Here is a 25,531-nt window from a genome sequence, read left to right on the forward strand (position 1 = left end):
AGAGAGAGAGAGAGAGAGAGAGAGCATCTATGGGAGGTGAGCTAGAATGAGAGAAAGAGATGGGGGGAATGAGTTGGCTGGAGAAGTTTTATTACAGACATGTTCTTCATATTAGAAAGAAACAAACATCAAGAAAAAATTTCAAGGCCAAATAATTTAAATGCTATTCAAACACTGATGTCCAGTGTCCAGTAAACAGTTTAAATAAAACAGTAGACTTACCACACAAACACAGTCTTTAATTTATACATTCCCTTCAGGATGAGTCATCTTTTAAAACATGTTTTTATCTATATTGATGTCAGTAATTCTGATCAGCTCTGGGTAGTTATGGATCTTTACGAGAGAGAGAGAGAGAGAGAGAGATCATCGTTAAGAAGCATACTACCAATTTCTCCAAAACTGTTGTGCTTCTCCATAGCAGAACACAGCTTTCTAAAACCAGTATCATTGAAAGCTCTTTACAGTAACATATGACATTACAAGAGTGTCTTGTTCTCTCCTCTTAAGGATACAATTTATGAAGCCAGTTCACACAGTCATCCAATTGTGTGAGCAGTAAAATATATTTACAAATCAAAACGTATATTAAGATTGGGGCAGAGGTCCATTACATCCTGGCTCACACAAATAAATCAGTCTTTGAAATAAAGGCGATGGTTCCCAACTCAGTATTACATATCATGCTTTCTATGCACAATGTCTCAGGGTCAACCCTAGGCTCCTACCCCTACCCACTCACCACATGCCCTGTTAAAGGAATCTCTGGAAGCAGAGCTGAAGAATGCTTCTGCCAGAAGCCTTGGAGTAGACAGTACTGGGCTAGTTGACCCAGTGGTCTAATTCAGTACAATAGAGTTTATGTTTGTAAATGTAAATACCACCGTGTTAAGTGGCCTGATGGACACATAAAAGGGTTTGATTACTCTTTCTGGTATCTAAAAAGCCAATTGTGCAGGAGAAGGCCTTCCTCCTAATCTATAATAATAAAAGAGGTTGCGTATATCTGTCTCTCTGTCCGTTAGTACCATAGGACCAAGCCTGTGAAACCTAGACAACTGAAACTTTGCATATATACTAAGGGGACTCTAGGGGCGAGCACTTTGGACTTATTGTGTTTTTCTAATACATGAATTAATTTCAATTAACTTAAGTGTATCCATGTGGTTGAAGCCTGCATCTTTAGCCATAGGGACAAACGTCCCTATCCAGCACAAGCTTTGAAGTCCATACAGTTTGGAGCCACAGGAAATTAGTAGGCTAAGGGACAGAGTTATAAGCCTGCCTCTCCCCACTGCTGTGGGGCACCCCCCTCCCAGAAGAATGGAAAGGACAGACCCCTCCCTTAGGGGGCTGTAGGGATGCACCATGGCAGGGGCTGTGCTGAGGGGTAACAGCGGGCATGTATTCATTCAGACAGGGCAGAAAGAATGTTTCCAACTTTGACAGTTGCGCAAATTTGCTTGTAGGCTTCGCTGTATAAAACTAAGTTATTCCAACTCATACAAAGCCAGGTCCATCAGCCAGTCCTGCATAAAGTGGTTATATAATCAGATCTGCAAACATGGATTGCAGTTTCTATGAGATGCGAGTTTCATATCATATCTTACTTGAGCCAGTTTAAATTTTATGAGGAAAAATAAATAAAAACAAGTACCCTATATATTTAAAGAATTACATATTCAATTACAGCATCTACATCAGGGGTGGGCAATGTGTGGCCTTCCAGACGATGTGGGAGTTGGACTGCAACCCCCATCATCCCTCATCATTGGCTATGCTGGAGGGTCATATATTGCTCACCCATGATACACATAGTTCAGCAGCTACAGAAAAAATCTATTCAATGAGTTGGATCCTACTACATCAAAATTTGCATTCTGTTCCATAATGCTGCATGGTCATGTGTATAACTAATTCAAGACTAGGAGAGGAATCCTAACTTTCAGAGCTGTGGCTGAAAGAGGTTAGAATGGGGAAGAAGTGCCCTTTTGTCGGTTGGGGGGATATGCCCATCCCAGCAACCCCATGGAAAGCTCCATGGGCACAAACCTACCCCCAAGAGCCCCTATATGCTAGCCCAGAGTCAGTGTAAGCAATTTCTTCTCCACTTAAACCAGCCAGAGTAGGGGGAACTGAAAAAAGAAGAGAAAATCACCAGTGAGTTCCACAGGAAAAAAATGCTCCCTACCTCCTATCCTGATCAGGTCTTTGGATGTGGCAGATAGTTTTCAATTTCACTCCTCCCCCCACCTATCTTTGCTCCGGCCATTATTTTTTTTAAAAACTAGCTAATGACTTTATGATTGCAAATACAGTCTTGAATGCCAAGGGAAAATACTTAGGAGAGGGACCCCAACTTATGCGATTGCTGGAGTTCTGGAGGATCCTTCTGGGCAGAGATCCAACTGGCTCCCTCTAAGTCAGAAACATATATTTTTTAAAGGATCTGTAATGTCATGCTTTCAATGTACAATTTCTGGTGCTGTTTTCCACTGATCCTTATTTTGATTGTTGCTTTTAGATTTGCCATTCTGGATTCTCTGTGAATTGAAAAGTGGTGTAAAAAAATTAAATAATAATAAATGTATGGATAGGGCCCTTGCATTGAAATCCAAATAACCAGCTTTCAGATCTATGTACAAACGCATCCCAAATTACCATGCACGTTTTCAAATAAGGTTATTAACTCTCACGTAGGAGAGGGTGCGGGGAGAAGACAGGAAGAAAATTCTGTAGGAAATAAAACATTCTGGAATGCTGCAGTAGTACATCTGAGATATATGGGAAGATGAAATGTGTATTTGTAATATCCACTACCGCCAGACACGTATACAGTGACCAAAATCCAAATCCACACACTGTGACTTTGGGCTGGTATTTTCACATTTAAAATTTAAGCAAGCTTCAAAAGAAGTTTACAATATGGCATGAGATTTCTGCTGGTCCAGTGAAACTTCAAAAGAAGTTCCACTGGATCAGCTGAAGCTTCTGGACTTTCCTCGAGCAGAGCAAGAGCTATTGGATTGTAGCCTGAACCATTACATACAGCACATAAAAGCAACTTTGTAGAACTACTATGGAGTCAAATAGTACTTCTGTATCGTCTCCTAGGCATTCTAAATTGCATCCATTGCTCTGAAATGCTTATTCTTATATACTTAGCAGTGTATGCCTCTGTCAGGCCACTGAAAAAAGAAGAATGCACTTATGAGAAAGCTATACTCTGTATATTGACACTTAAAGAACGTCTGGGAAGCAACAGGCTGATGATATCAATAATGTTGATGTGCAGCAGATTACTATTTTTCAGGCTTATGTTCAAAACACAGTCAACAATCACATGAATAATGAAAACAGACAATTAAAAAGAGGCTGTTGGTACAACACTGCGGGCAGCCCTATTGTTATTATTGCTATTGTTGTTCCTGCTGGTTTTATTGTTTTAATTGCTGTTTTATTGCTTTTAATATTTTTAATATTTTATTGCTTTTAATATTTTATATATTTTATTCTTGTAAGCTGCCTTGTGAGGGTTTCCGCCCTGAAAGGCGGCCAAGAAATGTTTCAAATAAATAAATTGCTAGACTGCCTTTTCACCAAACTGCTCAAGGCAGCTTATGATAACAGGGCAAACAAGACAAGGAAACCTTGCATGTTGTCTGCTGGAGGCTTCTCATCTCAAAGACAGGTGCAGAAGGGGAAAAGAACAATCACTCAGAACTACTTCTGCATAAATGTATCAGACTGAAGCCAATTCAAATAGCTGGAATTCTGTACATGCCAGTCAAACCCCATCAACTACAAGCATTAACCTCTGTTCAAAAACCATTAATACAAAAGTAATTTAATGCCTAAGTAACTACTTTGTATGTAATTATTGTGCACAAGTAGCTACCTTTCCCACAAAGAGTTCTATAGCAGTTTGGACAAAGTATTTTTAAATAGAGGTTGATACATGTGGAATAGCACCAGACAGGCATCACACTTGCACATTAGTTGTCACATGTTTTGTAAAAACACGATGGCCCAAATCTAGAGAAAATTAGTCTATTTAAGTAACGCTGAAACCAATCAGACAAGTTAGCTGTAACTAATTTAAGACCCTTTAACTTCAATAGGATCTTAATGCAATTCAATGCTAACCTCATTTTCTAGAGATTGAATTCTATTGAATGCTTTGAGACTTACTTCTGAGTAATCATGCATGTAACTGTGTTGCATGTGTATCTCTTCAGGGGATTGTGGTCTCACGGTGCAATGTGTGCTTGGATAAAACTTAAGTTTTACTATGTGGTATGCAAGTTTCTTTTTGCAGTCTCCCTATTGCAAACAAGTATCCCCCCCCCCGCCCCCGGAAATAAATTTGAAGAACCCGGGTCTTCACAAGCATCACGTGTGAACACTTATACAAGAACCCGCAAGCCTTTTTATGGAATGCCCAATTTCGAGCAGTACACTTATAGAAGTGTCCATTTCAACGGCGACCGCAAACTACCGAACTGCACACGAGACCCACTCTGCAATTCCGCAAGCGAGGGGCTTCGTTCGTTACACTGGATTAAGCCCCGCATTTGAAAAGCAAGCTCCGGCTTTCCCCGCCAGCGACAGGAATTTACCACTCCCCATCCCTCTCACGTTACCTCCTTGGGAAAATCACAGGCATGAGCCGCCCGGCTTCCCGCAGGACCCAGATCCCAGCCTCTGCTCGCGTTTCTTACGCCGCGTGATCCTCTACCTGGGGCCGCCTAGAGTGGCCGCCATGCCTCATCCCGTTGCACCTTCAGCCCTACCTCTCGATGCAACCTGAACATGGAGCGAGGAACCGGAGACTCCCTGCTCCAGCGCGCAGGCGCACGCCTTGACCCTGTCACCCGTAAAGCTTGAAGAGGATGCCGGGAAGCCTCCCGACAGGACTTCTAATCCCGGCATCCTAGGCGGCAGGTATTGCGGAACTTCAGCCTCTTGGGAGGAGGAGAGCATGCGGGGACATGTAGTCTTCACTTCAGTGCCTTGTCTCTGGTCGATCTCCCCGCTCCCTCATTCATTTGGCCGTACTCTTTTCCTCAAGGCTGTCACACAGAGTCCGTGGTCGTTTACTTTGAGTAAATACGCGCTTACCAGCACGGCCTTAAACGACTTCTCATGCAAAGCATGCTGGGACTTGCAGTCTTCGGTGAGGACCCTGCTGGGCACTCTGGGTGTTGTAGTCCCGCGGGAGTTTTGACTCGGCAGGAGCTCAATTTTATGAACATCCGGGTCCTTCTGACTCCCGGGTGAGGACTGTTTGATGGCGTCGCCTAGCAGCGGCCTCCTCCGCCTCCTCCGTTAACGACTAGGGAAACCAGTAAGTAGCGACAAGGAGGGCGGGCGAGAGAGCAAAGGAAGGAGGGGCGGGAGGAGGCGAACAAACCAGAGCGGCGTTGTTTAGATATTAGATACGACGCGTGGCCGGGGCTGTGTGCGGATCTCGGAGAGGGACGCGGCCGCTCTCGTTTCCCTGCCTGTTTTTACGCGAAGGGGAGCGAGCGAGGTGCTCCTAACCTTGGCGGGTGGGGAAGGGCTGCAGTCCCCGAACTCCTTTCTCTGGAGGAGACCCATTGACTTAAACAAAACAAACCCAAGTCCGCCCTACACTGTTCATCGGCTCACCAGGGCAGCGATGCCTGCGTTTCAACAACGTTTGGTGGATGGCAGCTGTTAAGGTAATCCTCGCTGCCTGTACTGTCTGCCGTCCAGCTCCGCCTGACAACTTCCTCCGGCGATTCCCCAGGCAATTCCTTCCCCAGAGAGGCCCGTCCGGCCCTTACGCTGGCCTTTAGGCACCGGGGGAAAGACTGTATTTTCCCAGGCGTTTTAGTCTTTCAGGTCACAGTCCTATCCGGATGCCTGTCAGCCTCCAAAGTCGAAGGCTGCTGGGTATCCTAAGCCCAGCGGGAGCAGCATGGAGGCTGGCTGGGAAATGCTGGGAGCTGTAGGACCTTTTTCCTGTCTAAACATGCATAGGATTGCACCCTTAATATAGGTATTACGCTTTGAGAGAGGTGTAGAAAGAAAATGTAACACAGGAGAATCTTATTTACACAATAGTCACATTTTCAAGATACTAATATAGAGATTTGTCTGGAAAATAGTTAAAAGAACCCCGGAAGTCAATTTCCATACTTTAGGATAATGTGTAAAGGTTCACACACAATGTTAATTCATATCTACCATTACAGCTTTCCCTCACGTCTTCTGGATGACACTTCTAAAAGTCAGGAAACTTGCAGAATTACCTCTGATACGCTTTTACCAGATACAAATAAAAATGATGGTGAAATATTTGAGCATGCAAACAAAGATAATTGGTCTCTAGTCTTAATGATCTACTTTACTCTTTTGTTTAGTTTTTGACTATAATATTTAGTAAACTTTCATTTCCTTTGTAAGTAGCTTATGTAAATAATGACCTTTCTGTCTTTTCAAAACAGCGATTTTTCTCCTTTTAGAAAAATAAATGAACATTCAAGATGGCACCCATTTTAGAATGGAAGAAACTTATGAGAGTAGATCCTGATGCTTTGCCTCGTCTAGAAGAGCTAGCAGATAATTTACTGGAGACAGTGGCCAAGGTACTTGTGCAGGGTGAATTCAATGTGTTGTGTAAATAAATGAAATACAAACAGTATATTTAAGTTGTCCAAATGTGTAATGTTCAAAAATATTTTATGTCTGTGTGCTTAGGTTGATGGAAATGAACTGAAGGATGAGAATCCTGAACGTTTAATTCAACTTTTTAAAATTTCTCAGTCGTTAATGAAGGTAAGTATTACTGTGTCTTAATTACAACAATCTGCTTTCTAAAGGGGATCTTTCAATTTTGAAATGGAAACTTTGGTAATGCCTGTATCATAAGTCCATACATGAGCACTGGAAGTGACTAGTATGTGGCAAATGTTCATAAATATCAATCAATAGTCCTGAGCTATAGGCTTTTTCAGATGTAAGAGACAGCTTTACAAAACCTCATCTCACAATAAACCAGTTATTATACAAACAGCCGTTAATATGATTGGGCATGTTTCTCTATCCCCTGCTGTGCCCACTTGCTGCCATATGGTAAAATACATGGAGCACAGTGTGGGGCTGGTAATGGGAGAGGAGGGTGGTGTCCTGGGAAAGGGCATGCACAGAGAAGGGGAATGAAGAAGGGTGCATGCCCTTGCAAAACAGAACTGAGCTAAGTGGAACCTTCTCATCCCCACAAGGCAACAGTGCAGAGCCTCTTTGCTTGGCCAGGGAAAATTGTTTGGCCACAGTCTTTCTCCACTAGCCAGCCACCCCCACAGTTGTAGAAGCTTCTGCTCTGGCTGGTCCTCAATCAGCAGTGATCTGAACCTTGGTATTGTCTCTCACTAAGCAGTGTCAAGAGGCTACTGTGACAGCAAAACAGCACCAGTGATAGCAGTGATTGTAGTTGCTCCTGCCAGGAGCTTTGGCAGAAACCTGTCACATTGTGGAGACTAAGGTCTTAGCTAGATGGGGTGAAATCCCGGGGTGATCCCCGGGATCGTCCCTGTGCGTTCACATGACACACAGGGGATCCTGGGATCAGGAAGGGATGATCCCTCCCTTGCCCCATGATCTTGCCCTCCCCTTTAGGCCCGGTTTTTCCGTGGTCTCGGGCTGACCCCGAGACCGCGGAACATGTGGCTGGGCACCCCGGTTTGTCACGGCTCCTCGCAGACCAGGGGTGTGTGGGGGTGAGCGGGGAAAATAATTATTTTTTAAAATACTTAAGTTTTGCGCATGAGTGCTCCGGTTCCTTTAAAAATTAAAAAAAATGGCAGGCGCAACGCCTCTCCCTCTGTGAGATCTTCACCCCTCCGTCCCGCTAGACTGCTAGGTCTAGCTGAGGCCAAAGCTTTAAGCTTGAGCTTAAATTCTGAAGTTTTTGTGTCACAGAATAGGATTTTTAAAGTAGGGGTGGGTAACATGCAGCCCATGTGCTGTGTGTGGCCCACCATGGCTGCCCTGGCCCTCCCAGTTCCCCACCTCTACCATGCTGTCAATACCTGCACCACAAAGAGAGACATCCCTGCTGTTTTCATAGCTGAATTCCAAACAGTTGTTTGACAGGCTGGTGGGAGTCTGGTTCTGCAGGGCGGAATTGATTTTGAAGGGAAACAAGGTGTGTAGGGATGACTCTTGTCATTTGAGCTGTCTCTGAGCAGAAAGAGGGAGTACAAGGAGAGTCATTTTAACTGCCCCATCCCAGTGATCTGACTCAGTGTCACTGGGGTGGGCGGGTGAGGTTAAAGCAATCAGTAGGAGGAGTGGTGGGAAGGTGGGGAGTCTGTAACCTAACCACCATCCCAGTAACCACGATCAAGCTCGCTGGGAGGAGAGTAAGGTTATAGCCTCTGATTCCTCCCAGCAATCTGGGTGTGGATGTGTGGCCCCTGGGCCATACAAGTTGATCCTCGGACCATTCAAATTGTACACCTCGTGTTAGAGGATAGTTTAACATGTTATTTGTGGGATCCTGTGCATGTTTAGAGAGAGAAAAAGGTCCTACAACTCTCTACATGCTGGCATTGGAAGAAGCTGAGAAAGTTGGTGAAGAGCAAGCAAAATCTAAATTGCACCCTTATTTTTTTTTTAAATATTATTTTTATTTAGTACATCCAAACAATACAACAATACGATACAAAACAAATAAATTGCACCCTTAGTGGAGAAAGGTTTATCAGTTTATTCCACCCATGTACAATGAGTTTGTATAAGTGCAGTTCAGTTAAAAATGTGACAAAATTGCTTTTATGTAGTTTATGCAGTGGTGTGGCCCTTTCATGTTAATAAAAATGGCCTCGAGTAATTTGAGTTGTTTCTCACTGGTGGGCAAGAAGATGTGCACCCACTGAAAGATTCTCCCTAGACCTTACCTTAAATAAATTGCCTAGGAAGTAATCTAACACTTATTCCGTTTTTCTGTGAGGGTTTAAATCCCTTTAGCTGATATCTGCATCTATTGTGAAATGAGAAGCTTTCTTGGCATTTACTTCATAGTGGTTCCTAGGTTGTGCAATACGACAGGGATGAATGGTTCACCACAGCTATTTATCTTGTTTTTGTGACTTGTCAAACAATATATTGGGTTTCGTTGGACAAATTTGTGTCAGCTGTATCCCCAAGACTCAATCTTCTCCTCAGTTCTGTGATGGTTGTTTAGAATTCTTGCAAATTCATGTGAATTGTTTTTGTTCTGGGCACTTGTTTGTCTTACTCGTATTTCTATTGTAGATGAAAAATCAGGAAGTAGAACTGGCATTGGAAGAAGTTGAGAAAGCTGGGGAAGAGCAAGCCAAATTTGGTATCTTCATTTCTGTGGATAAGTAACACTCTCTCACACATGTATTGCCAAGTTTGAACAATAGAACAAGATAGTATGTCTTGTAGGTCCAATAGATACGGTATATGGAAAATTACAATGTGGTAGAAGATAAAACAAATTTGAATTTCTGAATTCAGTGTCTTGGAATTTGTTTAGATATTTCTGTGATCTGTCCAATCTTCCACCCCTGAATTATCAGCAACCATGGGGCCAGTTTGCATGTCACAATAAGCCATGGTGGGTTAATGTCACAGTAAGCTACATGGGTTAATTCATTTGCGGGGTCATGAGATATGCACCAGTTGCCATATTGAATATGCAAGCCAGAGTGGAGGCACAGCGCAGCTTGTTGTATTGTGTGAACTCAGGTGTCTTTTGTTATTTGAGGGTTACACAACCGTAGGATCATCCGAGTGTGTTTCAACCTTCAAATAACCCATGATGCCCAGGTTTATGTGACATGACAAACTGTGGTGCCCCCCTCCCTTGCATACTTAAAATGGTTTGCATATTCAAATTAGTGGTTGGTGCATGTCTCGGATCCCTGTGAGTGAATTAACCCATGTAGCTTACTGTGGCATTCAAATCTGGTGATAAGAGTTGTACTCTTTGATCTTTCCTCGCTATCTTCATAGAATAATATCCAATTAAACTGTCTTGCTGGAAATGGGACATTTTCTCTTTTCACTATAGTCTCCTCTCTTGCATCCTCAAGATACACTCCAAAGGATTGGAAGATATGCGCCAAACATACGCATGTCAAAATGGTGTGGAAGGCTGAAGAGGGGAGGCGAGGAGGAGAAAGTCCCATTATGTGAGCAGGAGTCAACCTGTGACATTGAATTTTGGCCATTCCATTTAATTTCAAGAGAGGCATGTCAGAATAAGTAAGGCAAACTTGGTTATTTTCAGCTGCTCACTGATACAGGAATGTTGGAAGAAATAATCTTTTCAAGGACCTATGATGTCCAAGCTGGAAAATGATATGTTTGCACTGAAAATCTTGGCATTGCTATCCAGTTTCATGTTTGCAGGAACTATAACTTGTGATATACCCCTTAGTGAATTTTATTAAAATAGACTATCTTTGAACTTCTGTTTCACATTTATAAAATTGGGAAACGTGTCTGATTAGAACTTGACAAAGGTCAACATCCAGTTGAAGTCAAGCAGTTTTAAAGTTCTATCAATTTTAACAGGGAAGAGATAAGCTTATCTCTTCCATTAAAATAATTGGGACTTAAACCGCCTAACTATGGTTGGATTGTTCCACAATTGTTAAATATAAAGTAAGTTTTCCCTTTAAATGCTGCTTAATATAACTTTGGTTTTGTGATTAGTAAATTAGATTTAAATAAGTAGTTGATCTTTGTGATGTTAGCAGATACTGGCTGCAAGTGTATTTTAGCTCTTGGTTAGAAACTTTTAACGTTACATTTTGTTAACTTTGTCCTACTTTGTTCAAACAGAAAATAAGTTAAAAACTAAGGTGATGAAATTGGAAAAGGAACTAGAGGTATGTTAAAGTTTAAATGGAAATAATTGCATTTTTATACTATTCATTTTGCTCTCAGTACATTTGTGTTAATTTATAGCAGCTATATGAGCTACTATTAATTCACCTTAAATAATCTAGTTTTGGTTTTTAAATACATTTATTAAACATTAGTGGAGGATCTGGGGACATAAATAAAATGTGTGTGACTCAACCATGGTTAGGTATTTTTAAATTCTGCAATTGCAATTGACCATTGAAATTAGTAGGACTAAAATGTATTTAGCTTTGGAAAGATCATGTTCTATGTGTTTGAAAGATTCCCATTGTTTGATAACATGACTATTGATTTAAGATGTAGGTTAAAAGCAGATTCTTACTATACACATCAGAAAATATATTTACTTCAGTTATTGATCCGGAGGAAGGTGGTATAGTTTTTCATGCAGGTTTTAAACATACTGGAAATACAGATCTGCAGAGAATATATAATTGTGTATGGAGAGTCTGTAAGGTATACTTTATTTCAATTCATTTTGAGTTTTGTACTTGGTATACATTGGAATAGCAATTATGGATTAAGTTACTAGCTAGTTTAAGTTAAATTTAATTTTGGTTCTGATTAGGGATGTATGAGAATTCTGTTTTGTGGTCAAATCTCAACAGATTTACTGGTTTGATCCTGGCAGATTTCATTCTCCCCCCTCCCACCCCACCCCCAGAATCAACTTGATCTGTAGCGAGTCGATCCAAAATGCGTATTTGGGTGTTTTTTTTTTTAATGATGGTGGCAATTTGTGCAAATAAGACCATGTTGTTGTTGTTGTTTTTTAAAAAATCAGTTCCTATCATTCCTGCAAATGGGATTGTTGTTTTTATTTGAGTGTTTAAGTTCGTTCAAATGGGTTTGTGTAAGTTTTTTTTAATATTAGTTTTCAGGTTTTTGAATCTGCACAAATGGGGTCGTAATTTTCTTTTTTTTAAAAAAAAAATTATCAGTGGTCTTTCGCAAGTCCAGCTGTTTGCTAGGTATTCCCTTTGTAAGTTTCATCCTCTCCACACACTACTTTGTTTTGCCCAGGAGAACCATATTCTATAAGTTTATTTATTTATTTATTTATTTCATTTCTATACCGCCCAATAGCCGAAGCTACTTGTCAAAGAACGTGTCTATGTCATCCTCCACTTCTGCACTTTCTGAGCAAAAGTTGGAGGAGAGACCAGAGTGGAGGATGAAATAGACAACTTCTCTGACAAGTATGGAATATGGCTGTGCTGGGCTAAAAGAAGTAGTGTGGGGAGGATGAAACTGACAAGGTTATTTATATTGGGAATATATAGCAAATAGGTAGACTTGCAAAATACCAGCAATAAAAGATATTAAAATAAATAATTAAATTAGGACCAGATTTGTGCAAATTAAAGACATGAAAAAGCCCATGATCCCATTTGCACAAATTTAATTTTGAAATAATAATAATAAAAAAGATTCCACTTGCACAGATTTAAAGACCCCCCAAATATTTTTTTTAAAAAATGATCCCATTTGCACAAAATTAAAGACCTGAAAACGACACGCCCCACAATCCCATTTGCACCAATCAAGGAAACAAAAAAAAAAGTGTCTATTTATTTAAGATGCACAAAAAATACAAATATGTACAGAATTGGAACAACAACAACAAAATCCACTACAGCCCACTGGCGCTTATTGGAATGGGAACACTGTGCAATCCTGCTGGGTTTAAATGGAACAGAATTCCCAGTGTATATATCCCTAGTTCTGATTCCGATGTACCTAGAGAATGACATACGTGCAACTGGTTTTCCGAAATTGCACCTACACAGCATTGCAAAGGGCTTTCTAATCTGCTTGAGTTTTGTGTGCATTGTAATCATGACTGAAACTGTTAAATGCCAATCATACATACTTAGCTTGAAAACATATTAATGACTAGTTTTATTTTTAACATTTTTCTAAGGCAGCACAGAGAACAGCTGGTGGCCGTGATACTCGCTTTTTGCGTGATGAGATCCGTCAACTGGAAAGACAGCTGGAACAAAAAGACAGAGAACTGGCAGATATGGAAAAGGAGGTTGAGAAAGAGAAGAAGGTTAATGAACAGGTAAGTATAATTTAACTACACATGTGTGATATTGTACAAAAATTGAGGATCTGTACTGAGCAATCTAAACTGAAATGGGGAAAAAACCCTAATGATGTAAATGCACTCTATGAGGTATTAGGGGAAGTTAAGAATCTCATGTAGGGCTATCTTCTACATTTTTACTGAGAAGTAAGCCCATTGGGTTGAGTGGGACTTACTCTCAGGTTAATGTCCATAGTTGCAACCTGAAATTCTTTCTGCTGTTGATAAACTACATAATGGGAATGTCTGTTTCTCTAATTGTCAAAATGTCAGACTACACTATATAAAGTCTTGTGAAAATGGAGGTTTGTACTGTGTCTTACAATTTTATGAGTATCAATAAAAGCTAATTAGAAAGGGTCAATAACGTGAGGGATCAGCTCTCGAATGTAACTCTGGATCAGATTAGGAAGGCTACAGCGGAGAGGAGGAACCTGTTCTCCAGTGATTTCCATTCTCCTGGTAAATGGACAGCATTGGATACAACCCCATGTTTACTCAGAAGTAGGGATGGGTGAGATTTGTTGGGTGCACATTTTAATGCAAGGTTACCCAATTTGTTCCTTAAGCATCCAAAAACAATTTGCGATTGGCCATCCATACATTTGCAATGTGTTCTGCAATGCACAAAAGTGCATTCGACAATTTGTACACATTTGAAAAATGTGCAAAGAAAAATGTGTGCTTATCTAAAATGTGCACAATCACATTTTAGTCTATGGGTACATGCTTGCAAAAATGTGTACATTTGAAAGATGAACAAAAATATACACATCTTGAAAAATTCACAGAAAAATGCACCCAAATTTCTGTGCGGGGGGAAAAAAACCTCACACGGAAATGTGATGGAATGAGCCTGGTCGTGGAAAATGACAACCTCGATCTTGACAGATTTTCCCATCCCAACTCAGAAGTAAGCCCCATTGAATTAAATGGAATGTGATCCCAGGTAAGTGTGTATAGGATTGCATCTTTAGTTGCTTAGTCTGGTTTTGCTATTGCTGGACTATTTAGAACTAACGACTCCTGCAAACTATGGCAAAAGCTTGATAGGTTGCATTTCTCCTCCACTATCAGTGAGTACATGCAAAAACAAGAACATGTATAATTAAATCTGGTGCTTCCTCCATTTGCATTTCACTACATGTTTTTTATAAACATAGCATTTACTACTTGTGTACTCCAGAGATATTGGTACTTCTGGAAAAGAAGGGAAAATATGGATGTACTTTTCATTATGAGCTTGCTAGTTTTTTCCAACTACCTAAATGTGTCATTCCAGCTTGCTCTTCGAAATGAGGATGCAGAAAATGAAAACAGCAAGTTGAGAAGAGAGGTTAGTAAAGAACACTATAATTGGGAACTTTGTAATAGGTTTATGGATTGCATTTCCCTCACATAAGTACGTATGTCTTTGTGTAGTTTTAAAGTAATTTTAATATTTTGCAATGAGTCTCTGTTGGAGAGTGGCTAAAGACCAGGAGATTAAATACTTTGAACTTTCCTTTTATGTTTCAGGCAGTTGTTTATTGGGACACTGTTCTCTATCACTTTTTACCTCTCTTTCAGTATTTTTAATAAGTTCCGTGTCTCTTAGGTAGTTTCATTCCTAGAGAGTCCCCAGAGCATCCCAGGAAACTGGCAGGAACTTTCAAGCACTGCTTCCCAGGATATTTCAGGGATACTGTAGCAATGAGACTTCTATGGCAGGAACTGCCATAGCCTGTTCCTAGAGCGGTGGCAGATGCTAGGGGTCTTGGGGCCACCAGAAAAGACTTGGAGGGGGTGCCTGCAGGCCACATATTTTGCACCCCTGCTCTATACCATGTTTACATTTCTTTGTTTTTCCTCTTGGTCAGATGATCTGCTGCATCCTTGTCATTAATATTTATCTTGTGCCTTACACCCTAGTCCTAGGACTCTTTTCTTAGAAGTAAGGTCTATTACTTTGGCTTGATTGATTTGTTCACTTCTCGTAGTGAATTCTGACACAAGGGGAAGGATAGTCCCCATCTTTCAGACCTGGGACCCTTCACTTCTTCAGCCTCTGTCAGCATAAAGGCTCATACTTTAAGCCATTAAGGTGCTTTGTTACACAGCACAATATTATTTTTCCCATGGAAAAAGTTTCTTTTTGCTTTCTTAAGTTTTGTCTACTAAATTATGATTTCTTCTCAATTTTTCCCTAATTTTCTTTCTTATTCTGCTCTATTTTCTTTGAAGAAAAAACGAATGAAGAAAAAGGTGAGGATTCAGCTTAGTTTAGCAGATCATAGGAGTGCTGAAAATATCTATGTGCACTGTGATAGCTTGTTTCAGAGAATCTAGATGAAATATTCACTCGATGAAATTCCTTGGCACAGTTCCTCCAGCCTTTAGTGGTGTCAGCGTCTTTCCTACCTGCAGAATTTTCAAACTAATTTATCCTCTTTGTTTTTATGCAGAATGAGCAGCTTCGTCAGGATGTAATTGACTATCAGAGACAAATTGATACACAAAAAGAAACAGCTCTTTCACGAAGAGGAGAAGAATCAGATTATAGATCACAGTTATCAAAAAAGAACTTTGAGCTTGTCCAGTACCTAGATGAAATTCAGGTAAAGTTCAAAGGGTTGCTCAGGAAAAGACATGGGGCAGCTTTTTCTTCACTTTTAGGACCTGGCGTAACTGTTTGCTGCCTGGTTTATCTTGTCAGTGTCAGTTTTGTCTAGTGCTGTCTAAGAGTTGGAACAAGAGAGTGAGATTAAAGCAGGAGTAGGCTAGCTTGGTGAGCCATAAGCATATTTGGCAATTTGAAAAACTGTCCTGGGCACCACCACAAAATGTCTGTTATGGGAGACATTGTGAGGGCCAAATAACCTGCCCAAAGGACTGAGAACAAGACAGAAGTAGGTCTAAGCCCCAACACACTAAACAAAAGCACCAGCAGAAACCTGTTTTACAGCAACCTCAGCTGCCAGTAAGAAAATATGGTGGGTGGGTGTTTTAAAAGTGGCAGGAGTAGGGCACCTTGGCAGGCACCAAGAGAGGCGCCTGGGAGCACATTGGTGCCTGTGAGTACCACATTGCCTATACCCATCTTAAAGTATTGTATTGAGGGGGATTAGGCTCTGGGGGCATATGTCCTTTGAGCCCTAGTCTGAAGGAAAGCAGGCAGTGAGCCATCCTTGCATTTCTTCAGCCTAACTCACAGCCTCAGCTGTTGAGAGCTCACACTAGCACACTGCTTTTTGCTGGCAGCATTGTAAGACACCTTGGGAGCAACACAAATGTGTGACTGTGACAATATCACAATGCTTGCCATGTTGAGTTTGTATTAATATTCATTTGTGATTGCTGTGTTGAAAAGAACCCAGGTAAGTTAGGGTTAATTGTTTGGTAGAGAGTGAGTGGCCCAGTTCAGAAGACGCCTTAAACCACGGCTTCAACCACAGTGTATAAGGCTTTTTGCCTAATTCACCATGGTTAAAGCCGTGGTTTAAGGTGTCTTCTGAACAGGGCCAGTGATTGAAAGTTGAGAGGGGATTGTTTGTGTGAGGAGACCAACCTTATGTAAGGGGAGAGCAGACAGTTCATCAAGGAAATAGAGCCATAGGGATTGATGGAGCTAAATCTAGTTAGTGGGATTAATGGGTTAGAAGAGGTACAGTAGACAGGGTAAGACCAAGAATTGAATGATTGGTCATATGATATAATTCTCTTGTGTTAAATGAACTTTAATATATTTATTTTTAAAATGTAAAATCCCACTTGTTCATCTTTCTGTGCTGCCAATAGAGTTCATATTTCCTGGGTACTTATCCTGTTTGGGTAAAGGGAACCAATTGGGCATATTGGGTGTTTCTTGGGCATATTGGGTGTCTAGAGAATATGAGGCTGAAGCTTGTGGGTCAGTGAGGACAGCTGACCCAAAGTGGAGGCAGACCTGAGGGCACGTTGCATCACAGTGACCCTTGTCCCTTTCTGAGTTCTGGAGGGAAGATGGATCATTTTGCTCCATACCTTCCATTATTGTCCTGCAAAGTTTGGCTTCACATAGGGGACCCCCTTTACTTTGAACATGCAGTATGTCTTCAAATGGGGGACCCGCTATACTTAGAGGGAAAGATGGATTTCAGTCAGAAAATGTAGTGCAGCTGTCAAGCTGTGTCTTGCTGGTTTTCCCATCATATCCTAATGGATGGAGCATCAGTTTTTTTGTTGCCATCTCCACATAATGATGTTAAAGCTGGTGGCAGACTTTTCTAGATGGTATTATGATGGCATAACTCCTAGGAAGCCTGTAGGCAACAATTGATGAGAAATATCCTTTTTCTAATGTTGTGGATCATGGGAAGGAAGTTAAATTGCATCTTGTTGCCTGTACTGGCTTGTGTTATGTATGATGTTTATGCAGTTAGAATCAGGTTGATAAGTAAACTTACTACCGTGTTGTCTGTTGATCCTTATCAGAGCTGGGTTTGATCATTTTTAAAATGGTTTGCTTTACCCAAACGCTAATCTCATAAAAAATGCTTTTAAATTCCTAGGGTTTGACAGAAGCTAATGAAAAATTAGAGGCTCAAAACCAGGAAATGAGGAAGAATCTAGAAGAATCAGTGCAAGAAATGGAAAAAATGACTGATGAATACAATAAAATGAAACTTATTGTGCAGCAATCTGACATTGTTATGGACCAACTAAGAAAGGAAAAGGAACAATTTAAGCTACAGGTAAGAAGGCTAGCCTTTCCCCAGCATCAGATTAGTAACAGTATATTACACAAATACCAAAAGTATTAAACATTAGAGTCTAACAAGCCAAGTTAGAGTGATGACATTTTTTGAGGAAGAACTGAGTACAGTATGTCAATTTCAAAGTTGAATTTGCATCCTAGATATCCATGGGGTACTGATTTCTGAGGGTACAGCGTTTTTGTTCCAGTAGCTCTTAAAAATAAACTGTGAATGCAAACTAGATTCCATTAATTCCCCTGGCAAAATTTCTATTGTTAGTGGGTTTGGAGTAATGCGTGCATAGCTTTGTATTTTAATATATCCGTGTCATCCTACAGGTGCATGAACTAACGGAGCAACTTAAAGCAAAGAATGAAGAAGATGATCCTCTCATGGCAGCTGTAAATGAAAAAGTGGAAGAATGGAAGGTATTTTATGGATAATTTCAGTTACTTTTTAAGAATTATGTTTTTTGCAAGACCTTCTTTCCCTTACTTTATTCTATGTTACAGGGAATTTTGGCTTCCAAAGATGATGAAATAATTGAGTATCAGCAAATGTTGCTGACTCTGAAAGAGAAGCTGAAAATGGCCCAGCTTGATGCTGATAAGAGCAGTGTTATGGTACTCCAGCAGGTACTTTTTTATATAACATATCCAATGTTTAGGTCACATTCATGTTAGAAATGTGTCTTTAAGGCACAGTGCAGTGATCAGAAGAAACTAACTGTGCCTGTGTTATGAAAACTTGTTTTAGGCTTTCCCCACTATTTCTGATGTTAATCAGGCTCTTTTGCACATAGTACTCTTCTACTACTAATCCCCCCTCTTGCCCATGGAAGACTGAGCTCATGTGAGGGCTATGCACACAAGTAACTCATTTAATTAGAGAGCAATCCTATGCTCCCTAGGCAACGTTCTAGAGGCCATAGGATTGTTCAGAACCCCCCCTCTGAGGCTACAGATAGAGCTCTGACCTTGGAGTGTTTTTTCCTGATGTCAGGGCCCCTTCCGGGCTCTGCCCAGGAACCACAGAGATTTCTCTGTTAGCTCCCCCTATGAGATCAGAAGGCCAACTTCATAGATAGAGAGGCAAGAATGGGCGTGTTGGAGACATTCCACTGAGTGGGGATCCAATAACCTCCACTACACCCCCATCCCCAGAAAGTGTAGACATGCTCAAGAGCATGTGCATATGTTTCCTTTCCACTGCAGGCAATGAGATTGATTTTTCCTCCATTCATCCACCTCCTGTTTGCTTCCAGTTTTTGGAGGCTTTTAGCTGAGAACATAGAATTGCTCTCTTATGCTCCGTTCTGTTCAGTTTAAGACTGGGTTTGCATGATCTCCATGGCTCATCACGGCTTATTTAAGCCATTGATGAGCTCATCTGTACTTTGCGGTGGTGAGTTGGGCAAGAGTGAAACGTTGCATAACCCTAAAACAGGCTATGGATTCTCTGAAGGTTGTTTAACCATTGCACAACCCACCCCATCGGGTTTAGATGATACAACAAGCCACAGTTTAATATTCAAAATGGCCATCTGTTTGATCATGTGAACAAGCCCAATGGGTTGTAATATATGCAGTTCATGAGACTATGCAAGACTATTTGAACAAGTATATGAAATAGTTAATGCTGGTTTAGAGCAAAGTTCAGATGATGATTAGCAAAGTTTAGCTTTGAAAAAGAAGTTAATTGTTTTTATCATGCTATAAGCTATATACATTTTACTTTTACTTCTCTGCTTTTTTTGCTGTTTTGCCTTTGCTTATTTTTCTAGATAATATCTGAACTCTATATTGTAAGTACCTCTATTTTTCTTTTACACTGATATTTTTGTGTATTTTTATAGCACGCTATCTATGTTGTTTATTAAGTACAAAATTGTACTTTTGCAGGGTGTGCAAGAAAGAGACAGTCAGATCAAACTGCTCACTGAACAGGTTGAGGAATATACAAAAGAGATGGAAAAGAATGCATCTATTATTGAGGATCTGAAAAGAGAACTCCAAAAAGGAAAAGGTAACTGATTGTCTTTATGTTTTGTGTAAAATTAGCAATATGTAATCAATATGTATAACTGGATTTGAGATCACTAGCTGGCTTTAAATCCTGGTTAAGACCAAAGTTTGGTTTGAGTTAACCATGGTTCATATCTGTGCTGAATGAAACCTTTAATGTAACCTTGCATCTGATGAAGTGGACAGTGACCACGAAAGCTTTTGCCACAATAATGTTGTTCATCTTAAAGATTCCATAAGAGTCTTTGTCTGTTTTCTGCAACAGACTAACATGACTATCCCTTTGTAAACTTGAAACATGAGTAATTCTAGATGGTGATTCTTTGCATGAGATTGTGACTGGAGGGACAGTGGGAGCACCTGTTCTATGGCCCACTGCTGAGTGGGAGTATTATACCTGCACCTGTCGTGTGCATGCCCGTTCCCTCTGGCATTCACACATGCTGGCAACTGACACGAGACGCTCACATCAATGAGACTTCTTTTATTTGAGGAAATCTCACAGTAACAGGCTGAATGGTTATACACTCTCTAAAACATACTTAAAGCTGAATGATGGTCAGAACGCTTTAGGCTCTAAGCTTCAGGCAATCACAAAGGAAATTCTTGAAAGGCTGAGCAAACCATTCCAAGGGAGCTTCTCCAGACGTCGCATTCGCTGGTAACTCAGGGGATGTGATTAAAGCCCAAACAAGATCACAGGTAGGGTAAAATTTCAGGGACAGGAGTCCCATGCTTTCTGCTTAGCACTGCTGTGTCTGGCAGAGAGAGAATGAAATTACACACCAGTCATTTTTGGCCTGCCGTACACTAACGAGATGATAGATGTGATAACAGGGAAGGGAAATACCTCAGGTACAAGAACTGCCCTGCACATGACTTTAGCTCCGGAGAGTCCCACACAGTCTGCTGTACACTGAGCTAACCAAAGAAACACAGTCTCAAGCACAAGAACTCCCCTGCAAGTAACGTTAGCTCCAGGGAGGGTGGGGGCTCCCTGCCACCTGAGTTAGGCCACACACACAACCCACAGCAAATGCAAGTTCAAGTCTATGAAAAGCCTCACAGTACTTTTCATGGCACAGTTCTTAACCACAGTTCAAATAGCAAAGCATCCATGTGCAGAATGCTTTCAAAGTCCCAAGCAGAGATAGAATCCAAAGCAAGAAAGATTTCAGGCCTTGTGTCAAGAGATGAAACCTAGCAACGCTTTTTCAGCTTTGCACCAGCATTTAAAACCTATTCAAAGCCACTTGACAGACAGGTCCTCTGACCTGTAAGACATGCCCATGTGTCAACAGGGTGAAACTGCTCCAGTCACTAAGGCAACACTGCTGTAGCCCCAACCTTTTTAAAATATTCCCAAGTTCCCAGAGAAGCAGCAGTTTCAAAGCTGAGATGGAGTAATAGAGCTGCTCCCGTAAGAACTTCTGACAAAAATAAGCTTGCAGAGACATTGACGTTCTTTAACTATTTTCTAATAAATTTACTTGCCTCTGGCTTTGTTGAAGACCTATGTTTAACAGCACCATCCCAAAGTGATATGTTTAAATCTTTAATGTAGATTTTCTTTCCTGTGGGAAAGAAAACCCTTGGATTGGGTTTGTGAGCATATGTCATTCCCCCTGTGGCGGGCTCCTCCTCCACTTGCTCCGTAGGCAGGCAGGCATCGTTAACTGCCTACTTTTCACCTTCTGTTGGTGGAGACCCCACCCAGCTCCTCTCCTGGTTGCTGAACAGCTGTAGTGTTCTTCAAGAGCTCTTGCTTCTTTGTTCTGTTTGCAAGGCTGGATATGTTCGGTCCTCCCTTTCTTGGACTAGATAGTTATGGTGGGAAAGGAGACTGATCCTTTTCTTCATGTAGTGATTATTAATTTGTCACTTAGTTTTCATTCATGAATCAACTCAGTAGATTTAAGTCAAAGTACTGAATATCATTTTCACACTTAATATTCCTTAATGAACGAGTTGAGACTGATAGAACCGAAAACTTCTTATGGGTATTTGTTGTATTTTTTTTTCAGCTCAGCCATCTTTTACTCAACAAGATTGCATTGGGGAATTGCAAGGGAAGTTACATATGCTGGCACAGAAAACTAGAGAAGCTGAAAGGGTAGCAGAACTTGCAGAAGCTGATGCGAAGGAGAAGGACAAAGACCTTATTGACACTCTGAAGCGAATGAAAGATTATGAAACGGTATGTAGTTTGATTTGACAGAATACCCTTTAAGGCAGAGGAGTGCCACCTTTTTTGGAGTCAAGGGCTACATACTAGCAGCACTTGGGTTCAAAGCCAAAAGTGGTTGGGACACCACTTTCTCTCCTTCTTATCCCACTTCTCTTTCTCTTCCCCCCCCTTTCCACCCATCATTATCCATTCATTCATTCTCAGAAAATCCACACCCCCATCCTTCCCCCCTCTTATATGTGTACACACACACCACATCCCTTTGTTCTTTCTTTCTCTCTGACATACACACCACCCATCTATTCATACACATTTAAGTCTCCCTCCCTCTCTCTGGGCTCCTTGCCTCCTCCTGTCACCAAGTGTGACAGGGAGTGCAGCATGCTAAAGTATCTTTCCAAAGGTACTCTAGCTGTTGCTCCCATGGTAGCTGTTGTGCTCTTAACTTCCTCCCATGTCATATTTGCCTGTTGATGAATATATTAAACAAACAAAGCCATGGTTCTAAGGTAGTTTATGAGTCGCTGGCTTGTGGTCATGACCACAGGTCCTCCGAAAAGCTGAAAATGAATCTAATTTTATTGTGTGTTTCTTGCCGTTACTTTGACAACGTATCTTACTACTCCTGTGTGTCTTCTTTTCTAAGGGAGTATATGGTTTGGAAGATGCTGTTGCTGAAATAAAAGATTTGAAAAAGCAAATTAAAGTACGAGATCATGAGAATGAAACATTAATTAAAGAAGTTAACAAACTTGAACTTAAAATTAATGATTTTCTTGATGAAAATGAAGATCTTCGGGAACGGCTAGGTATATACCATATTAAACTTTGCAGATTTTTAATTGTACAGTGGTACTGAAATAACCTTCATAGCACGTCTTCGTTATCTGTGGTTTTTATCTCTAAATTAAATTACAGTTGAATATTTTTAGGGGATGTGAAATGAAGAGTTTATAATTTCTTCCTAAATTGATATGATCAATAAAGTGTTCCTGGTCTTGCCTGTAGAGTAAAGAACTGCTTTAGCAGAGCAAATGTTAGCCTAGTTCCAAAGGGCTGAATAATGAAGAATCTTCATGCATAGAGACATCTTCTGGAACAACCCCCTCTGCTTGTAGGCAAGCCAGTGGGAATTTATGTTGCTGCAAGCACAGCATGAATTGCTGTTAATAAGAACACAAGCTTTTGAGTGCAGCCCAAACAGCTTGTTTTGGATTGTGGTCTTTATTTCCAGTTTTGTAACCTTAGTTTCGACAAACCACACATATATCCTATATGTGTGTGTGTATGTATGTATATATATATATATATATATATATATATACGTACATACACACACACACACACATATATATATATATATATACACACACACACACACACACACACACACACACACATACACATATATATATACACTCTTCTATGGAGTAAAAAATCTTACTGCTTAAGTAACTTTCCCACCACCTGCATTAAAAGCAACAAAGAATTAAGTATAGATGAACTATTCCCCCACTGTTACTGCAGGGATAGTTTGGGTCGACTTGCCAGTGCTGGGAAGAGTCTAGAGCTGCTACCTAGTGCAAACACATGTGCAAATGCATACTTGGATGATTCTAGAACACATTGCAATATATGCCTTAGCTATCAAGCAAGCTGAAGGCAATGGCTGAGGATTACTCTCAGTTTGAATATCTAAGCCAGGAACATAGGAATGAAGTCCTACAGGATGATATGCGGGAACAGAGTTTCTTCCTGCTCCTCTCTATTCCCGAGCCCATCATCCTGAGCAGCACTTCCCTAATTCAATATACAGATGTTCTCTAATGCATATCATGCATATTGCATTTTAGGTCTTGATCCAAAGACAATGATTGATTTAACTGAATTTAAAAACAGCAAATCACTGAAACAGCAGCAATACAAGGCTGAAAACCAGATCCTACTGAAAGAGGCAAGTGGTACATTGTGTTGGTATTTTTTTTTTTTTTTTGGTAAAATTAAAGTACACAGAGAAGTAATGGCCATTTAAATGCATTGCAGATTGAAAGACTAGAAGAAGAAAGAGTTGCCCTGAAACAACAGGTTCGTAAACTGGCTCAGGAGAAAGGAAGAAGAGCTGCAACTTTAGGTACGCTTTCTGTTCTTGTATTTATTTAATGCCTTACAGCAAAGAATAGACAGTGACAGAAGGGCAACAGAGTTAACTTCTTTGTTAATCCCTTTAGCTGCTGTAGGCTTTCCAGGTGTGAGGTCTTAAATGAGAAATCTCCTTTCTAGGTTAAACTTTGAGTTTCTTCATGCTACTTGTTTTCTAGACTTTATTTTTTTATCATTTATGATGCCTCAAGTCGACTCTGAATTCTTCTAATGTTTAACATATTGCTTGTTAATTTTGTTATGATTAGGACTAGATACAGATGACCTACAGCTGATTAATACCTTTACTGAAGATTTGAAGATGAAAAGGGGGAAATCTGAGTTCATGAGTACCACTAACTTTGACGAGGTTAAAGCAAAGGTAAAGCCACAAATTGTATCCATCCATTGTAAATTCCATTTTGATGGTTTCTTAAATTGGAATAACCTTGAAGCATCATTGTATAAAATATTACATACAACAAAATTATAAAAAAATGTTTGTTAGTAATGTGTGTCCATCTTGCCAATTGCTTGTATGGACAAGTGGAATACTAAGCGTTATTTGTTTTGTGAATACAGGTTAGCAGTTTGTTTAACACAGAAAGGAAGGCATACTTTACACTAAAACATAATTGCTCTTCTTCCTCGAAGTTGTAGGATGCGACTAAAAAAAAACACCCCTAAAGATTTGAGAATGGTTTGAGAAGAACTTGAATATTTCAAAGTTAATTTATTTGAAAAGTGAAAGCATTTCCTTTTTTCTTTCTTTTCAGCTGAGTTCTCAACGTTTTTCACAGATACAAGTGGAGGATAATAGTGATGGCTCCAAGGCTTTTACAATAGATGAGCTTTACAGTTCATTAGGGCAAGAATCTGCAGAAATGCTAGGGACAGCTTTGTGGCCAGTCAACTATAAGGAATCAAGCGAATTAGAAATAGGCAGTCCAGTTTCATTTTCTGCTATGCAAAGAAAAAGGGCTAGTAAAAGGCAACAAAGGCAAGAAAGGCAGATGAAGAGAAGTGAAGCCCACATGCCAGCAAACTCTGTTAGGACACTATCCCTAGATTTCCAGGAGGGGTTGCCTCTTATGCTGCTTGGAAAGCCAGTGTCATCCTATGTAGTGCAGGAGGTCCTGTTGAAAGATGAAAAAGACAATTCTGAGATAAAATTGATGGATTTGAGAACTGATTTGCAAGACATGGGGAAAGACCAAATATACTTTCCAGAATCATGGCCTGTAGAACATTTGGAAGGAAGACTTGATTGTGGCCAGCCAGGGAATGCATATCAGATAGAGCGAGTTGAGAGTCTCATAAGGCAGCTGAAGAATGAATTAATATTCCTTAGGTCAGAGGTGAGGTATCTTTATCGTATATGCTTAAATTTGTGCCTTGCAGTTACATATGTGCCATATTTCTGAACGAGTAACCATTCTGTAGT

At 40.5% G+C, this 25,531-nt stretch overlaps 2 protein-coding genes across 2 annotated transcripts in view; one reads left to right on the top strand and one right to left on the bottom strand.

Annotated features, from left to right (window-relative positions):
* TMTC3 (transmembrane O-mannosyltransferase targeting cadherins 3) overlaps window positions 1-4,803 on the bottom strand; it is a 34,840-nt gene extending 30,037 nt beyond the window's left edge. The window contains exons 1-2 of the mRNA XM_063133815.1: window positions 4,644-4,803; window positions 223-336 (exon numbers count right to left, since the gene is read on the bottom strand). The gene's annotated coding sequence lies outside the window, so the exon portion shown is untranslated. The remainder of the gene's footprint in view (window positions 1-222; window positions 337-4,643) is intronic.
* Window positions 4,804-5,269: 466 nt separating this feature from the next.
* The window catches only part of CEP290 (centrosomal protein 290), a 63,988-nt gene continuing 43,726 nt past the window's right edge, over window positions 5,270-25,531 (top strand). Inside the window, exons 1-18 of the mRNA XM_063133814.1 lie at window positions 5,270-5,347; window positions 6,492-6,614; window positions 6,727-6,804; window positions 9,286-9,355; window positions 10,846-10,892; window positions 12,854-12,997; window positions 14,304-14,357; window positions 15,466-15,618; window positions 17,551-17,733; window positions 18,075-18,164; window positions 18,249-18,371; window positions 19,638-19,761; window positions 21,785-21,957; window positions 22,595-22,757; window positions 23,802-23,902; window positions 23,992-24,079; window positions 24,357-24,469; window positions 24,864-25,445. Coding sequence (XP_062989884.1) covers window positions 6,513-6,614; window positions 6,727-6,804; window positions 9,286-9,355; window positions 10,846-10,892; window positions 12,854-12,997; window positions 14,304-14,357; window positions 15,466-15,618; window positions 17,551-17,733; window positions 18,075-18,164; window positions 18,249-18,371; window positions 19,638-19,761; window positions 21,785-21,957; window positions 22,595-22,757; window positions 23,802-23,902; window positions 23,992-24,079; window positions 24,357-24,469; window positions 24,864-25,445 — 2,388 coding nt within the window. The 5' untranslated portion in view covers window positions 5,270-5,347; window positions 6,492-6,512. The remainder of the gene's footprint in view (window positions 5,348-6,491; window positions 6,615-6,726; window positions 6,805-9,285; window positions 9,356-10,845; window positions 10,893-12,853; window positions 12,998-14,303; window positions 14,358-15,465; window positions 15,619-17,550; window positions 17,734-18,074; window positions 18,165-18,248; window positions 18,372-19,637; window positions 19,762-21,784; window positions 21,958-22,594; window positions 22,758-23,801; window positions 23,903-23,991; window positions 24,080-24,356; window positions 24,470-24,863; window positions 25,446-25,531) is intronic.

This window comes from Elgaria multicarinata, chromosome 9 (genome assembly GCF_023053635.1).
Source record: "Elgaria multicarinata webbii isolate HBS135686 ecotype San Diego chromosome 9, rElgMul1.1.pri, whole genome shotgun sequence".
Classification (NCBI taxonomy): Eukaryota; Metazoa; Chordata; class Lepidosauria; order Squamata; family Anguidae; genus Elgaria; species Elgaria multicarinata.